This window comes from Marmota monax, unplaced genomic scaffold (assembly GCF_021218885.2).
Source record: "Marmota monax isolate L192 unplaced genomic scaffold, Marmota_monax_Labrador192_F-V1.1 WCK01_AAM20220418_F8-fsc00014, whole genome shotgun sequence".
Lineage (NCBI taxonomy): Eukaryota > Metazoa > Chordata > Mammalia > Rodentia > Sciuridae > Marmota > Marmota monax.
In genome coordinates, this window is record NW_026695222.1 from 37,970,503 (window position 1) to 37,987,935 (window position 17,433).

Genomic DNA, 17,433 nt, shown 5'->3' on the forward strand with positions numbered 1-17,433 from the left:
CGATATTGTTTAGACCTCTACTGCCAGTGTGTATGGAGCTGGGCAGTGCACACCAGGAGGCAGACGCTGGGGGCCCTGCAGGGGCTGGGCTGTTTAAAGTGCAGGTGTCTCAAGGGTGCAGGGAAATCCCGCTCTTTCCCCGTGAGTGAGCCTTTTGCAGGTTTCAGCATGGAGCTGGTGTGAAGAGAGACCCCTGGATGTCCGCCACCTTTTTCTGCTGGGTGTGCCTTGTGCTGAATTGTCAGCGTAGTGCTGGCACCTCAGCAGCAGGCTTGAGTAAGACTCGACCCATGCCTAGCCTCTGGCACCAGTCCAAAGCTTGACCCACACTGGTGCTCGATACTAGCTGTGCCATGGGCTCAGAGGTGAGTGACCATCTTACTCCTTCAGCACTCTGTGGACACCTGAATCACCCAGCTCTTACCAGCCTAACTTGGGGGAGTTCCACAGCTGGGGCCTGCCCCAATAAATTCATTTTAAAAACTGGTTACCCAGCAGCTTTGCTGTTGTCCCACCTGGCTAAGGATTTATCCACAAGCTTGATTGAATCAGTACACAGCCTTGTGGGAACTTACTTCATCCCCAGTTTGTAGACAGGAACAGGGGCCCCCACTGTTCCAGAGCCTGCCCAAGGTCACTGCTGGGCTGGTACATCCGGAGCCAGGATCCCCCCCCAGGATTGGTCTCCTCCACAGCCCGGAAGTCCCAGTGCCAATCCTGGGGGCTGCATTGCGGCCCAGCCCTTCCTGTGGGACTGTAGGGAGGTCCCAGCCACCCTCCCTGGTCTTCGTTGGTGGGGCGGGGACCCAAGCCCCAGGGCTACTGACAAACACCTCCTGGGAGGGCCAGACGGAAGTGCAGCAGCGGCTGGGACTGACACGTGGACTTGGGCGGCGCTGCCTGGGAGGGAGGTGGAGGGCAGGGCACTGGGACACTGCTGTGCCCATGTTGTCCTAGCGCCCAGCCTGATGCAGCCACCCCCAGAGACCCGCAGAGATGCAGCTGAAAACGCCCAGTGGTCCAGGTGGGGCAGGGGCAGCCGCGGGGGAGGGGGTTGCCCGACACTTGGGGAGGGAGCGGAGATACTGCCACAGGACGTCCACTCAGGAGTGGGGAGTGCTGGAGTAGGGAGACTGTCCACCAGCCCTCTCCTGCCCCATTTCATTCCCCCAGCTCTAGCCCCTAGGACAGAGGACACAAGCATCCACCCATCGGGCTGCTCCTTCCCTCCAGTCCCAGAACATGCCAAGTGGCCCCTGAACCCTCCCAGCTGGTTATCCTGGGGGTGTTCCAGACGGGCAGTGTCCTCAGGACTGGATGGGTTGGGACTGCCTCCTGTGGAGGACCCTGGCTGAGGCTAATCCCGAGAATGCCTGTGCTAACTGGGTGCCAGGCTGGGGCAAGCACCCACTGGCCTCTGTACTGCAGAAAAAGCACTGTTCATCCTGTTTCCACTGTCCCTGGGCATATAGCACCCACAGAAACCAGGAGGGAGATGGTGGCAGCTGGCCTTGAGCCAGCTGGCAAGAGAGTCTGAGTGGGAACCCCAAGAGGAACCCCACCCCCTCTGGTTCTGTGGGCTGAGGCCCCTTGGTCAAGGCACTGGACCTGGGGCTCAGCATCAGGCCTGGTATGTTCAAGAGCTGACTGCCACCCAGCACCTCCAGTGTCCTTGGAACTTCTGGGAGGCAAGGCTGGGGGCCCAGGAGAGAACACAGCGCCACAGGGTTTGGCCGGAGGAGGAACCCGGAGGAGATGAGGAGTCAGATGAGCTCAGTCCTGTGCAGAGCCCACCCAGTTCCCAGCTTCTAGCTCCCAGGCAGGCTTGTCCACTGTGCTGCCATGAAGCCTGAGAACTAGTGCCACCACTGGACACAGTGAGGGTCAAAAGAAGCCCCCAGACTGGGGCTGTGTGAGAACATAGCTAGCCGAGATGTGGAGACCCCCGCTGGTCAATGCCAAGTCACAGACCTGCAAGCACCAACTAGAAGGGAAGGGCTGTACTTGGGTGTGCCAGCATTAGGGCTGCGGCCTGCCCCTCGGTCATGGCCTTCCTCCCCACCCTGTGTACCCAGGCGTCTCTGCCCAGTGCACTTGGCTCCTGAGGTGTGACCAGAGCCTGCAGAGTGTGCTGCAAATGTCACTGCAGGGTGTGACTCGATGGCCCTGCCTGGCATTTGCATTGACTGCTTCCCTCCGTGCCTACCATGTTACTTGCTCCTTTAGGCCTTTCTTGACTAGATGGTCGCAGAGAATTTGGAGTGGGGGAACTTCTGGGTCAGGGCCATCCACAACCCATGCGTGGGTTTTAATAATGGCAGTAGATGCTCCCTTGGTGCACGTGTCCCCTCCAAGAGCCCTCTGCCTGGTTGGGGAGTCAGGCCTCTTCAGCAGATCATGGGGCCAGGAGGGGTGGTGCTGGGGTGCTTGCGGGCCCTTGGCCCCTGGTGTCCACATGTCAAGGGCCACTCTCCTACCCATGTGCTCAGCCACATATGCCTCTGTATAGGCCGTCTGCAGAAGCAGGGCTTTAGAGACTCACAGGAAGCACCTGCCACTCTGGGAGTCTCCACGGAGACACAGGCCCCAAGGGGTTGGGGTAGGTGGACCTTTTCAGGCAAGTTCTGCCCCAAGCTCCTGTTCCTAACCAGTCCCCAGGCAGGATGGCCGATTCTGGGCCCAGGGTCCTGAATGGCCCTCAAGTCACTGCTGGCCTTGGGGTTGCTACCTTGGTCAGACTTCCTTGTGTCCCCAGCACTCTGGGAGTCCCTTCATCAGCCTGGCCCACACTCCCAGCTCAGGAATGAACAGGCGGGTTCCGGAGAGGAAGCAGACCCCACAGTGCCCGCTGGCCTGCCTATGGGCCCTCCCTCTGGTGCCTCCAGCTGGATATACACTGGAAGCTGATGGGTTTTGTTGGACCTCTTGCGGCCCAGCACTGAGTTCTCAGCCTTCTGGAGGGGGTAGGTCCCAGCTGGTCCCCGCTGTTTCTAAGTGCTCTTCCCCAGAGAGCATCAGGGCCAGACTGCTGCAGTTGCACCCAGGGAGGGACAGTATTGTGCTGGGTGGGCCCTTCCAATGCAGGTGGTGCCTTGGTTGCTGTGACCACGTAGAGGATACAGCTCCTTTTTAAAGCCACCTTCAGACTCTGGCTTGTGGTGGGAAATCATGAGTGCTGCTCCCACACCCCTGTGGCTGCCTCCTGCATCCACTCAGTTAGAAATAAACCCCACTTGAATGTGTGCACATAGCTCACCTAGGATGGCTCTGAAGGCCGGGGCGGTGCTGCAGGACAGGACAGGGCAGACTGGCCAGCAGCAGCTCGGGCTGTGTCCCCCTGTGTTCTAGTACCCAGTAGCAATGTTTACTCAGGACAACATCTCCAGAAGGGATAGAGGCCAGGGGACTGGGGTGGACCACTAACTAGGAGCCCTGTCAGGGCAAGGCTTTGTCCTCGAGGAGTCTCAGGAGCCCGAGCTGGGCACCTCAGCCCCTCCCAGGGGTTCCATGGTACAAATCCAGACTGGAAGGGAAGGCTCAGAAACCCAATTCCTGGTGAATGACAACCACTCGTCCACACAGCCCAGAGTGGGAGGGTCAGAGCCTTGCTTGGATTAATGAGTTTGCAATTTTCCTAGCAGACCAAGCTCAGACTGACGGAACTCATCTGGGTCCTTGCTGGCCAGAGACCCTCTTCCCACCTAACCAACCCACCTAGCACCTGCCTTGTCCTCTGATTCTATAAAGGATACTATCATTTGATGATACAAACCCCTGGGAGGGGCAATGAGCTCTGGGTCCACTGCCTTCATGGGACAGCTAGGCTTGGCCCCTAAGTGGACACCCACTGAGAAGGTGCAGGGACCCTCCATGCTTGCCATCCTCTCCCAAGGTCCAGGGTCCATGTCAAAGGATTCTGATCTCAAACCAGTTGGAGGGGCCATATTTCTGCCTGAGGGACTCAGAGGCCCTGATCCCAGCAGGCGCCATGTCAGGTATCATCAGACCTGGGGCCCCAGGGGCCGCTTGTCACCTTGGGGGGAGCGTGGTGAAGCCTCCTGCTCTTCTGGGAAGGGGTGGCCTCAGCCTGCACTGTCTTTCCCATAGCAGCCCTGTAGATGGCCCCTGGGGAGGCTGGAAAGGTTGGGATGCTGCCCACAGGTCCTCTGCAATCTCCTCCAGCAGATGCTCGACATCTCATCCAAGGGCTGCTGCTGGCCCCCCAGGGCTCAGACACCTGCCTCTCAGGAGGATGGAGCATGACTCTCCAGCTCCCCGCCTCATTCGCCATCTGAACCATCTGGTCATCTCTATTCTGTTGACAGCTGTTCTCAGAGGCCTGTGCTGCCCTTTCCCGATGGATACCCTGGGGCACTGATTTTGATTCCTAGCATTTCCTTGGTGACTGGGCTGTCCCCATGGGCTTCCATCCAGCATCCTGGTCTTCATCCTTCCCCTCCCTCTGCTGGCCCTGAGGGGCTCTGGTCTCCATCCAGGCTTCCGGCACTTATGCTGGAATTCCAGCTGGGTCCCCACTGCCCCCCATCCTGCAGCAGCTGCTCTGAGTCCTGTCCAACCTCCTACATGCCCCACTCTTAGAGGAAGTGCTTCCTTCTGCTTCCTAGGTGGCCCCAAGGACTCCCCGTTCGCCTCTCCAAGTGCCCCTGCTTATCACAGGTCCCACTGCACGAACCGTACTCAAATTCCTTTATGAGAAAGCCGAGTGTGTGTGTCAGGATCATTCTTAAGATGGTGCACAGAGTTCTCAGCTCCCTGCCACCAGTGTCCCCTTCCGGTACCTCCAGTCCCTCCCCTTCTTGAAGGAGACCTTGTTCACACAGAAGCGTCACCACCAGCCCACTCCACGCTCCTCTGGCTTCCTCAGCTTCTCCTTAGTGTCCTCACCTAGGGAACTGCCATTCAGTCCTCCTGCCTTTCAGTCCTCACGTCTCTGAGGCTGCTCTTGGCTGTGGCTGCTCCTTCCGCCATCGTGACTGTCTCTAGGAGGACTGCGGTGCTCTTGGACTGTTGCTGCTGGTGTTTGGGGATGAATGTCTCTGCTGGCTGAGGGTGTGGGGCCTCAGGAAGAGATGATGGGCTCTTCTTGTCGAGGCCTGTTCTACTGAACCAGGAGCAGTTCCCCCACTGAATCAGTTGTAGAATTTACTCACCAGGCCAGGAGAGGGACAGCAAGTCTCAAGCTCACCTACCCGAGGGGAGGGTTTGGGGCTGTCTGTGGGCTGATCCAGTCCATCAGCTGCTGACCCTCCTGACCTGCTGTCTGTCAGAGGGGTTCTCTCCACCTCTAACACTGCTGATGTCAACCGAAGCAAGGGACAGTGGGCAAAGCAGGTTGAGTGGGGTTTATTTGGGTCCCTGGTTTCACTGTCAGGGTCCCTGCTGTCAGCAGGACTCACCAGGGTGGATGTTAACCTGTCCAACATTGCTTGCCCCCCCCCCATCCCCTGCCAGTCATCTGAGCCCCGCCTCACCACTCCCTTCATACCCCTCAGGCTCACCCCAAGCAGGTCACAAAGCTAGGCCTGCAGCCCCTGAGATGTGACCCTGGGCATCCAAGAATGTCCTCCAACTTTCCTCTGGGCGGGCTGCCTGGCCCCAGGACTGACACACAACTCGCCTCTCTTCTGCCCTGGAGACTCCACCAACGTCCCTAAGGCTCTTCGTGCTCACCCCACTGTGATGGTCATTGCCACCAATCCAGCCTGACCCTTCCTGAGCCCCTGCCTGGCATCTGACTCAAGGAGGCCCAGCCCTAGCTACTACATCTGTTTCACAGCCCAGTGAAAAGTGGGGGCCCCTTGCAGTCCCCACATCCAGGCCACACCAGGCCGGCGGACACTCACTCCTGACTCTCTCAGTCTGTGCACTCGCTCTCTTCCCAGCAGGGCCCATTTGTCTGCTCACCCCACAGGATGTGTCAGAATGGTGGGGTCACCCTGCAAAGTGCCAGGTAGAGACAGATACTCAGGAGGCCCCTCCCCGACTCTGCGCTGCCCATTGGACCTTCCTCCTCTTGAACTCTGCTGCCTCTGGTGGGTCTGGATCTAGACCCCCATCGCCATCCTGGACCCCCTCCCAGTCAGATCAACCCCAGCCAGGGTTTTTGTTTGGTTGGTTGGTTTCTGGTTTCTACTGGTCACTTCAGCAACCAGGAGCCAGGTCTGCCTTCACTCTCAGGTGTCTGTGGGGCTGGTGCCGAGTGGCTTTTGGCGGTGTGGAGGGAGGAAAGGAGGACAGAAGGAAGGAAAGCATGGACAGGAGGTGGGGCAGAGATACCGCCCCCTGGCCCCCGAGCAGCGGAACCTCCAGGGAGGATGTTTCTGGAGTCTCGCCCGCAGACCCCCCAAGCACTGGGCAAGGGTAGCTGCCTACTGGCTCCTGAGAGTTTTTACTTCGTCACCTGCAGAGCTTGGACCTAGAGAGCGAGGACAGGGACCACAGGTCGTGCTTGCTGCAGGCTGTAGGCAGGGCTGGTGTCCTAGAGGCCTGTGGCTCTGAGGGCCCCTGGCCTAGAGGTGGCAGCAGGGGGTGGGGGGGACGGGGGGGACTGTCGCTGGTGTTCCCCCGGAGGGCTCAGGTGCTAGTCATAGGAAGAAAGTCTTCCCAGAAGGGGAACAGCTGTCCCTGTCTTCTTCCCCAGCTCCTCTTCCTTGAAGCCCGGTGCCCCAGGACCATGAGGGCTGCCATCCTACCCACCTGGTCTGTCTGCAGGCCCTGCAGTGTAGCCTCCTGCCTAGGCCCCTCCTTCCCTTCCTGCTGCCCCTCGCCCAGGCCAACCCAGGACGCCCCAGGTCACTGGAGGGGGCATGGGACTCGGCCTGGCTTGGAAGACAGTCCAGTCTGCCGAGAGGCCTTCCTTTACCACCATGAGGAAATAAGAGATTTTATTTTGAACAACTTCAAACTTATAAAGAAGATGCCAAATTGAATCCAGAGACCTCAAGACTTTGTGGTCCAGTAGACCTGCCGGGGCCTCATATCCTGCCACCCTCCCGTTCGTTATCAGAACATGGTGCACGGAGGGTACAGCTGGTCACCTCCTGCTACATACATGGTTGAATGATTGTCACCTCTTGCAGTCTTCAGTTGCTTCATGGCACACGGTGGCCAAGGCTGCCTGGGAGCTGGGAGCCGGGAACTGGGTGGGCTCTGCACAGGACTGAGCTCATCTGCCTCCTCACCGCCTCCGGTTCCTGCTCCGGCCAAACCCTGTGGCGCTGTGTCCTCTCCTGGGCCCCCAGCCTTTCTTGCTCCAATGTCCTCTGCTGGGCAGGCCTGGAAGCTTCCTTGGGAAACCGCTGGGGGCTCCTTGCTGCTGGCTGGGATCCTCCTGTCACACCTCTGGGTCCCCGTGCCCAGCAGAGCGGCCCGCAGCAAGTGGTTAGTTGTCAGGTCTGCCTGGCCTGGCTGCCTTCCTGGGACCCTGTGGTCCCAAGGAGACCTGGGTACTGTGTGCATCCCTTCCTCCGTGTGGGTCCAGCTGCAGTCCTGGTGGTCGGCGGCACTGGCCCAGTATTTATCTGGCCTGCTCCTACTGCAGGGCATTGGGCATTCCCACTCTGCCATCATGCCCGGAACTGGCCTCTGCAGGGAGTGAGGGAAGGTGTGTGAGGACAGCTCCGTACTTGCCCAATGCCTCCAGAGATGTACCAGCCCCAATGCTTCCCCTGCTTGTGGCCACGTCCCCCAAACTCAGGGGGTCTCTGAGCTCAAAGCTGCCTGTGGGACCTCTCCAGAGCCAGACCCTCTGCTCCTGCCCTGCAGGCCTGAATGCCAGGTGTGGACGGGGACACTGCTCTTGGGCACCTGCCTACTCTACTGTGCCCGTGTCACCATGCCTGTCTGCACCGTTGCCATGAGCCAGGACTTTGGCTGGAATAAGAAGGAGGCCGGCATTGTGCTTAGCAGTTTCTTCTGGGGCTACTGCCTGACGCAGGTCGTGGGTGGCCACCTCGGGGACCGGTAACTGTCTTCCCTACTCTTCGTCACTCAGGCTGAAGGGGGCTGCTCCATGTGGGCTTCTCAAGGGGAGGTGGGCTAGCAGATCTTCTGTGTACATGGGGAGGAAGGGCTCCTGGGCTAGGGCCTGGCAAAAAAAAATGGGGGGAGAGGCCCTGCCCAGAGGCCCTGTCCAGCATTCCAAGGAGCAGCTCTGGGGCTGGGCATGGCTGTAGGGCTGCTCTTAGCTCTGGGCGCCTCCTGCTGGCGGGTTCATGGCAGCGTGCTCATGGCAGCGCCCACTCCAGAGGACTCCTCTGCACAGAGGTGGTGTGCTCAGCCTGCCTGCATGGCCACCCCGTCCTCCCCTCTTTGTGTCCACTCCAGCATCGGAGGTGAGAAGGTCATCCTGCTGTCTGCTTCCACCTGGGGCTCCATCACCATGGCCACCCCGCTGCTCGCCCACCTTGGCAGTGCCCACCTGGTCTCCATGGTCTTCTCCCGTGTCCTCATAGGCCTGCTCCAAGGTAGGGGTGCCTCTGGACACTTCCCTCCTGCTGCTGGCCTTCACCTCTGTCACCAGGCGGGTGGACAGGAGGGCCCATGTGTGCCTGCCTTCTGTCCTCTGCTGAAAGTCCTTTCGGCGGCCTCACATTGTCTGTGTGTATTGTCCATGGCGGAGTGGAAAGGCTAGCAGCTCCTGACCCTGAGGCTCCCTGCCTCCGGGCCTCAAGCTCTGGAGAGGCCCCGCCCTGGGCCAGTGGCGGACAGAGGAATGGGACCTGGCTCCTGAGCAATGTTGAAAAGTTGGGAGGGACCCAGGTGATGACTCCTGGGTGCCACCCTCATGGACAATGATGACGCAGAGTGCAGACTCTGCGCCTCCAGGCCAGGCCTAGGACCCTCTAGAAGCAGGGGTGTGGGTTGTGAGGTGGCGTCCAAACTTCCAGGCCACCGAGGAGCCTGTGTCTAAAGGAATCCTAGGGGGAAATTCCGCTGTGGAGCTGTGGGGAGACTGCGTCTGGGAAAGGCCTTGTGTGTGAGGAGGAGCGGGTGAGGCTGGCGTGCTGAGGGCGGGTGTGTGCAGCTTGTCTGAGGTGGAGGGTGTGTGTGTCAGCAGGGGACCTGAGGGGCGGCCTGGGCTGCTGTCCTGGGACGATGCCTTGGAAGCAGAGGCTTGTCCTGCAGATAGCCTCTCCCACACTGAGTCCTTTCCTCAGCCTGTTGGCTCCTTGGCTGGGACAAGTCAGGGAGGACAATGCACACCCTCTGGCCTGGCTGCCTCTGCTGGCTCACTGGCCCTCACCAGAGGCCCTGCTGACCACATCCTCTGCTTATTCCAGGTGTGTACTTCCCTGCCCTGACCAGCCTGCTGTCACAGAGAGTTCGAGAGAGCGAGAGAGCCTTCACCTACAGCACTGTGGGGGCCGGCTCCCAGTTTGGGTAGGGCCTAGCTCCAACAGGGGCTCGGTGATGGGTGGCGGGCTGGGGGGCCTTGAAGGCTGTGCTGCCTGGAGGTGGCTCTGTGGCACTGGCTGCAGCTCCCCAGGCCTGTGCGGGCATCTCTGTGGCTCACAGTGATGTGGGCTGTGGCCCTGGCCGTGGGCTGGGCCTGTGGCTGTGGGCGGGGCAGGTCCCTGTCCTGGGTGCTGCGGAGCCAGGGGTGTCCTGCCCTTTGTTGCCAGTCCCCCGGTGAGTCTGTGGGCGTGGGCGCAGCCCCTGAGACTGGGGCCCTCAGATGTTCCTCCCTCGCCCACCGTCAGGCAGCGCCAGAGCCTTGTCCCGGAGAAGGGCTACTCGATGAGCGTGGACAGAGGCTTGTGGGTATGGGGCTCAGGCCCTCAGCCGCTGAATTCGGGGACAGGAATCGGAGAGCAGGGGTCCTGTGGAGGGACAGAGAACCCAGTGAGGTCCAAGTGTCAGATAAGCCCCTGGCTGGCCTGCACTTGGAAGTTACCTGGAGGGGTTTTGGTGGCTTCTGGGGCAGTGTTGGGTGGAGCAGAGGGCTCTGTGTGAAACCGCGGGGGCAGGGGAGTGCTGTGGTCCCCAGGTGAGGTGCTGCCCCCTCTGCAGGCACAGATGGGGAGGTGGTGGGCTCAGGGAGGAGGCAGCTGGGCCTCAGGCCAGAGACCCCACATGCAGCAGGAACCGTCGTCCCTGATGCTGCCTCGGTGGGGAGTACTTCAGGGCACAGGGGTGGGCAAGGGAGGCCTGGGCTTGCCTGGGACCACAGGACCCTCAGGAGGAGGAGGAGGCGGGGTCTGTCATTAGAGCTCCTCCCAAACCGTGTGCTCTGCTGTGTGACGAAGAAAGAGCAGGGCACAGGCTTTGCTCCAGCTGCCCGGAGCCCACTCTCCTCCCACGGCCCTTTTTAGTGTAGGCCAGTTGGAAGGCCTAGAAGCAAGAAGTTAAAACAGCTCAGGTCCCACAGCAGTTGTCTCTGTGCCCTGTCCCCATGGCTGGTTCCCAGCGTCCCGCCCTGTAGCATAGTCTCTTCCATCACTTGGCACCCTTAGCCAGAATACTCTGGGACTGGGCTCCAAACACCTGTTCTCCAGGTGACAAAACCCACTCTTCTAGGGGCTCAGCCGGCATCAGGAATGTTCTCTGGTGTCTGTCTGTGGAGCCCAGCCGAGGTCATGGCCATGCTCCTCCCTGTCCCCCCAGGACGCTGGTGACTGGGGTCGTGGGATCCCTGCTCCTGGACTGGTGCGGCTGGCAGAGCGTCTTCTACTTCTCTGGTGGCCTCACCTTGCTTTGGGTGTGTTACGTGTACAGGTACCTGCTGAACGAGAAAGGTACCGTGGCCACATGGGTGGGTGCCAGTGCCTCCTCCGCTCACAGCTGCTGGCGGGGGGGGGGGGGGGGGGGGGGGCATGCAGACTCCTCTAGCCTGGAGCCTGAGAAAGAATGAGTTCTCAGCCCCCTAGGGCCACCAGTTCAGTCGCCAAGCTCCATTTAGGGTAGGGCAGAGGAGGAGCCCTGCAGGCCAAGGCAGGGGGCTGGAGCAGGCAGCTTCAGCTGGCCCCAGGGCTCTGGCTGCACACTGAGCTGCTGAGGCAGAGCCTCCTGGGGGAGGGGGGCGAGGTCTGTGGCCTCTGGGACCACACCGGCGCTGCCTCTAGGGATGATGTGGGGTTGCCCAGTCCTGGGGGCCACTGCTGTGCAACCACTTCTTCCCTCAGACCTCATCCTGGCCCTGGGGGTCCTGGCACAAGGCCTGCCCGTGGCCAGGCCCTCCAGAGTGCCCTGGAGACAGCTCTTCCGGAAGCCTTCTGTCTGGTGAGCTGGGGCTGGCGTGGCCAGGCAGAGAGTGGGGCAACAACCCTCGTGGTGTGGGCCAGGCTGTGCCTGGAAGGGCGCCCAGAGGCAGGGGTGCGGGTCTCACAGGCCCTGCCTGTGTGGGAAGGGGCTGGGGCAGGCTGGAGCCCTGAGCCTTTGTCCCACCCAGGGCGGCCGTCTGCTCCCAGCTCTCCTCAGCCTGCTCCTTCTTCATCCTCCTCTCCTGGCTGCCCACCTTCTTCAAAGAGACCTTCCCCCATTCCAAGGTGGGTCACCCTGCCAGTGCTCACACAGCTGCCGGCCCTGCCCCTGCACAGCGGGTGGGCCCCTTGGCTCTGGGCTTGAGGCAGAGGCTGACTTTGTCCATAGGAGGGGCAGGTGCTGGCTCCGAGACCCGGAGGGCCGGTCCCTGTGGCAGTGGCAGCTTTCCAAGCCCATGACCTTGATCTGCTGCTTAGCAGACCCCCCCCCCCCACACACAGGGCAAGGCCATCTGTTGGTCTGTTGATGCCATTCTGGAGGGAAACCTGAGCAGGGCAGGGTGGGGACCTGCGACCCCCTATATCCACTGGCTTCTCCACTGAGGCTGTTGACCACCTCCTGTTCTGGTGACCATGATGCCCTGGGCTGCCCATTCCAAGGGTAGGGGCTGGGTAGTAAGCAACCTGGGGACCTGGCTGCGTGGCGAGCCACTGTGGGCCTGGCACTCCTGGGGTGCCACGGGCCTGGTGGGCATGCTGGTAGAAGCTGCCCTCCTTCAGGCCCCTCTGCTCTGGGGCCCAGGCTGTGGGGGTGAGCAGAGCTCTCCTGGGCAGCAGCGGCCTGGGGCAGCCTTGGCCTGGGGCAGCCATCCTGCCTGCCCCTCCTCCTTTCAACGTCTGGCTGCCACTTGGCCACCTCTAAGGCCAAGCTCCTCCCTGCAGGGCTGGGTCTTCAACGTGGTGCCCTGGTTGGTGGCGATTCCTGCCAGTCTGTTCAGTGGATTTCTCTCTGACCACCTCATCAGTCACGGTGAGTCCTGGGCAGGGACAGGCCTTCAGGAGACACACCCTCAGGGGCCTCAGCCAGGGTGAGAGGCTCCCCTCTGGGGGTGCAGCTGCAGTGCTAGGGAGAGGCCAGGCCTGCTGAGGGCCACCTGTGATAGAGAGAGACCCTGGCCTCAGAGCCAGCCAGGGAATGGGTGCAGCTGGGGGCTGAAGGAGCCTGGGGCAGCTGGGTTTTCCCCAGAATCCCCATGAAGGCTGCAGCTGGGGAGCAGCGGGAGGCCTAAGAGGGCCTTTGTGCAGAGCACCTGTGGGCTCTGCCCTGGGCCTGACACAGTCCTGACCCTGGGGGGGGAGGTGCAGGTGGGGTCAGAGGTCACAAGTTTTCCTCTTGCACCTTCCGGAGCTGAGGGTGGGGGCTCTGGGGCCAGCTGGAGTCCACCACACACCGGCCACACATGAAGCCGAGCAGCACGCTCATAGGTGCCCACGCACGTGCATGCTCACTCTCAGAACGTCAGTGTTTTCCCTCAGTACAAGGTGGTGCACACTGTGTGGGTGACTGAGGGGACAGGGAGAGCTTCGGGGACACCTTCACAGCTGCCCAGTGGCCCTCCTGGGCCTTGTGGGATCCTCTGGTGTGCACCTACTGTGCGGGCAATGATCAGCCTGCAGCCCCAAGGGCCACCCTGGCTGCCATCCCCCTCTCCACTGTCCTCTGGGTTGCCCAAGGCTAATGGGGCCACCTGCCTGTCTCCTTGCTCAGGTTACGGGACCATCACGGTGCGTAAGTCGATGCAGGTAGGAAGACCTTTCTGATGTTTTCCCTGGACATCACTGTTTAGTTCTCCTGGGACCTGAGGGTTATGACCCCCAATTGCCCGAATTCTGGGACCATGAAAACGTCCAGGTCGTGGGCTGGGCCAGCTGCAACTGCTGCAGGGAAGGCACTTAGGGCCCTTGGTGCCCACAAGAGTGTGGACAGAGGTGACGGGACCCAGAATCAGCTGGTTTAGATGGAGGGCACTCTGGGGTCAGTGTTGGGGACTGACCTGAGACTCTTCTCTGATCTCTGAATGGGGCTCTCTGTGCCTGTGGGGTCTGGGCATCTAGGTGAGGCTTGTGGCCTCTAGTCCACCAGTAGGCCAGCTGACCCATGGAGGGCCCCTTCCAGATATTCTCTGGGTGGGGGGCCCAACCCCGGGGGGTTTTTTGGGTCAGGCAGGCCAGGTTCAGGGCACTTGGGTGGCTGTGTGACCAGTTTTTGACCCTAAAGCCTGGGTCCTTTGTCCCTCCTGGGATTGTGGGACCAACAGCACCAAGACAGAGCAAGGGGGGAGTGGTCAAGACTTTATTCTTGGCCAAGGTAGAGTGGGAATAAGCCCTCAGGTCACGTCGCACCCGGATTGAAGAGATGAGGGGCGGGGGCTCGGGAGGGCGGTTCCCATGTTTCCATCATCCAGAGGAGAGGAGGTCTGGGTCCCTCTGGCAGCTCTGAGATCTGGCCAATCTCAGCCCCTTGTCGAGGGCCTCCTGGCCTTCAGGATTCCTGCCTCAAAGGCCAGCAGGATTAGGGCAGGGTGGGAATTCAGCCGGGCGCCTGGGCCGTGCAGGAGCCCTGCTGGTGGCACAGGAGGCTGCGGGCTGTGCTGCCCCGATGCCCTCACCCACACCATCTGCAGGAACAGGGCTGGGTGGCACAGGACGGGCATGGGTGGGCTGTGCTGCCCCGATGCCCTCACCCACACCATCTGCAGGAACAGGGCTGGGTGGCACAGGACGGGCATGGGTGGGCTGTGCTGCCCCGATGCCCTCACCCACACCGTCTGCAGGAACAGGGCTGGGTGGCACAGGACGGGCATGGGTGGGCTGTGCTGCCCCGATGCCCTCACCCACACCGTCTGCAGGAGCAGGGCTGGTGGCACAGGACGGGCATGGGTGGGCTGTGCTGCCCCGATGCCCTCACCCACACCGTCTGCAGGAACAGGGCTGGGTGGCACAGGACGGGCATGGGTGGGCTGTGCTGCCCCGATGCCCTCACCCACACCGTCTGCAGGAGCAGGGCTGGGTGGCACAGGACGGGCATGGGTGGGCTGTGCTGCCCCGATGCCCTCACCCACACCGTCTGCAGGAGCAGGGCTGGGTGGCACAGGACGGGCATGGGTGGGCTGTGCTGCCCCGATGCCCTCACCCACACCACCTGCAGGTGATGGGCCTCGGCCTGTCCAGCGTTTTCGCACTGTGTCTGGGTCACACCTCGAGCTTCCTGAAGGCTGTGGTCTTTGCGTCTGCCTCCATTGGCCTCCAGACCTTCAACCACAGGTAAGGGAATGGCCCTCTCTCTGAGCTGGTGACCTATGTCCCCAAATCTGACTTTTCCAATAACTTAAAAAACGGCAAAGAAAGCACGCAAACTCACAGAAGTACCTTTTCACAATCCAGGGATGGCTTGGTGACCTTCAGGGTCTGTGGAAAGAGAGAGAGCCACTGGAATTCTTTATTCTTATATAGGGGACCCACAAGGGGAGGTTCCATGGAATATTCTATCCCAAAGAGGGCAAAGGGGTAGGATTCCAAAGGAACAGGTGGGTGTAATTTAACCCCACCGGGTGACGCCCACCCCTGGAGCCACACCTTCCTTATCCGAGCTGGGGTAAAGCCCAATGTATTGTGGGGTGCAATAACTGTTCAGCACCCCTTTACTCGGGACTTAAAGGTGTGCACATAGCTTCTGTCCAGAGTGGCTCCCGACATAAGGGACTGCTGCCCATGCACCAGTGGCTAGTGCTGTTGGGGGCAGCCCAAGCCTTGTGTCCTGGCTCAGGGACCTGTGAGTGGTCTCATGAGTGGTCTCATGGACTGGCAGATCTGTGTATCCAGACAGTGGGGACCAAGGCCCTGAGGGAGGGAGAGGGCCAGCAGCAGCGGCCTGGGTGCCCTGGACATACTCTCAGTCTGCTGGGGTGGCATCTAAACATGGCTGCCTCTGACCTCACCCACCGTCAGTGTCATTCAGATAAGTGGACAGCAGATGGGGTGCCTTTGTGCAGCCTGTCTCAGGTGGCTCCCAGGTTGAGTGTGAGGCCCCGTGCCCCATGGGGAGGCCGCTCACCCGCCTCCTCTCCTGCTTCCCACAGTGGCATTTCCGTTAACATCCAGGACCTGGCCCCATCCTGTGCTGGATTTCTGTTTGGTGAGGACTTTGCTGAGTCCAGCTTCGCTCCACCTGTCTCCTGGCCAGAGAACCACTCCCAGGCAGGCTGGGCAGGGCAGCCATGTGGCTATTCTCTGATATCTTTTCTCTGGCCTGTTCCCAGGTGTGGCCAACACTGCAGGAGCCTTGGCAGGTGAGGGGTGGGCATCTACACCCAGAGGTCCTCCTGCCCTCTGGACTAGAGCCCACTAGGAAGCAAGCCCAGCAGCCGGCTGGCTTCCTGCTCCCCCGTCTGGCTGTCCAGTCCTGCAGGGTGGAGTGCAGCGTCCTGTGAGGGTCCCCACATCAGGGGAGGGCAGGAGCCTCAAAGTGGCCCAGGCAAAGCACAGGGCTGCTTTTGAAGTATCCATTTAGCTCTGCTGACGGTGGGCAGTTCACAGGCCCCTGCCCTCCGCACCTGCCCCCAGGTATGCGTCCAGCCTGGCAGGTTAGGGCCCTTGATACCTCCTGGTCCCTCTGCCGAGTGCCTGGCTCATTCTCCAGGCGGCGCTTCCTGCCACTTGTCCTTTGCTCTGTGGCCCCTTGGAGGGACGGGGGCAGGGGGCCCATCGGGGTGATTGTTGGTTGTCTGCGGGGTTCCTACCTCCAAGACCTCGGATTCTTAGCCTGGAAGGATGTGCCCCCAGATCCCCCGGGAGCCAGGGTGGCTGTGTGCCAGGCCCTGCCCACTCTCCTCGCCCACTCTGCCTGGCGCTCAGCCTGACTGTGCCTCTCTCGGGTCTAGGTGTGGTGGGCGTGTGCCTGGGCGGCTATCTGATCGAGGCCACAGGCTCCTGGACTTGTGTGTTCAACCTGGTAGCAGTCATCAGCAACTTGGGGCTGGGCACCTTCCTGGTGTTTGGAAAGGCCCAGAGGGTGGACTTGAGTCCCGCCCATGAGGACCTCTAGCTCCCCGACTCCCGTCCCGAGTCCCACTTGGATGCTGGCAGTTTTCGGGGACACGTGGACCTCATCCTCAGTGGTAGGAGCCGAGGAGGAAGACCACAGCAGGGCATCCAGGAGGAAGCAGAGAAGCTGGGAAGGGGCTCAGGCACCCAGCGGGCCTGGCCAGAACCGGGCTCACCTCTCTGAGCCTGTTTCCCTGCCTGCCTGTGGGCATGACCCTGCCCTCCTCACAGGGTTAGTGTGATTTCTGCCTGTGGCTGGCTTGTCTGGGGGACACGGCTCTTCTGGAGGGCGCCCTGGTGCTGGGCCACGGGCACCTCACCTCCGTCCACCTAGCCTCATTCTCTGATAGCCGCTTTCAGGTGGAGCTGTGGACTGTGGCATATTCAGGAGGACCTGCTCCATGCCAGAGCACCCTCCTGCCCCCTCCCCTCCAGTCAGGACAATCAGCAGTGTCTACAGAGCACCCCATGTTCCAGGGAGCCCCTCTCCATGTTTCTGCCTCTCCCGGCAGCCCGCTGTCACCCCAGAGGGCTGGATGGGCAGCGTGCTAGAGAGGCCTTGCCCACCTCTGAGAGCCCCAGGGCCCCAGTTCCCTGATCCTGTGGATTTTGGTAGGACCGATGTCTCCTGGGTAGGCACCTGTGTGCCCCTCAGGCCCTGCGGGGACACCTCCTTGTCTTTCTACCTCCTTGTCAGCAGGAGGAGCTGGAGTTCTCAGGAATCAGGAGTGGATTCTGTAAGACGTGTGGGTACAGAAAAGAAGCCACACAAATATGCAAAACCACACCAAGTCTTATTTAAAGGACTGTTAAACGATTTAAAAAAGAAGGGTTTCTGTTTGATTTAACACCTCTTTTTTACTAATGAGCACGTGATAAGATGTTGTGTGACCCATTCAACGAGGAGACCAGTGAGGAGTCTGACCCAGCTCCGGGCAGAGTCCCCAGACGGAGGCTTCCCGGTCGGTCAGGAGCACTGGAGTCCATGTGAGCACCAGAGCCTGGCCCTGCTTCAGCTGGTTCTCCTCTGCACAACTGGGGACCTGCCGGGGCGATGGACACAGCTTTCTAGAGCCAGGAATCAGAGGTGTGCTAGGAAGGGACACAG

At 60.9% G+C, this 17,433-nt stretch overlaps 1 protein-coding gene across 5 annotated transcripts; it reads left to right on the forward strand.

Annotated features, from left to right (window-relative positions):
- Nucleotides 1-742: 742 nt before the first annotated feature.
- Nucleotides 743-17,173, forward strand: Slc17a9 (solute carrier family 17 member 9). 5 transcript variants are annotated; one of them, XR_006849472.2, is made up of 14 exons: nt 857-1,024; nt 7,786-7,983; nt 8,347-8,486; nt 9,303-9,402; nt 10,627-10,757; nt 11,145-11,241; nt 11,411-11,507; nt 12,165-12,252; nt 12,991-13,025; nt 14,431-14,546; nt 15,362-15,417; nt 15,542-15,571; nt 16,163-16,557; nt 17,023-17,173. XR_006849472.2 is itself a non-coding variant. In XM_046433409.2 (13 exons), the coding sequence occupies exons 1-13, from the start codon at nt 969-971 to the stop codon at nt 16,324-16,326; spliced, it is 1,308 nt and encodes a 435-aa protein (XP_046289365.1). In that variant the 5' UTR covers nt 743-968; the 3' UTR covers nt 16,327-17,173. The 5 variants fall into 5 exon arrangements, 3 of the variants coding, with proteins under 3 accessions (XP_046289365.1, XP_046289362.1, XP_046289364.1); XR_006849473.2 differs by having other exon boundaries at nt 17,026-17,173; XM_046433409.2 differs by having other exon boundaries at nt 743-1,024; nt 16,163-17,173.
- Nucleotides 17,174-17,433: the final 260 nt, after the last annotated feature.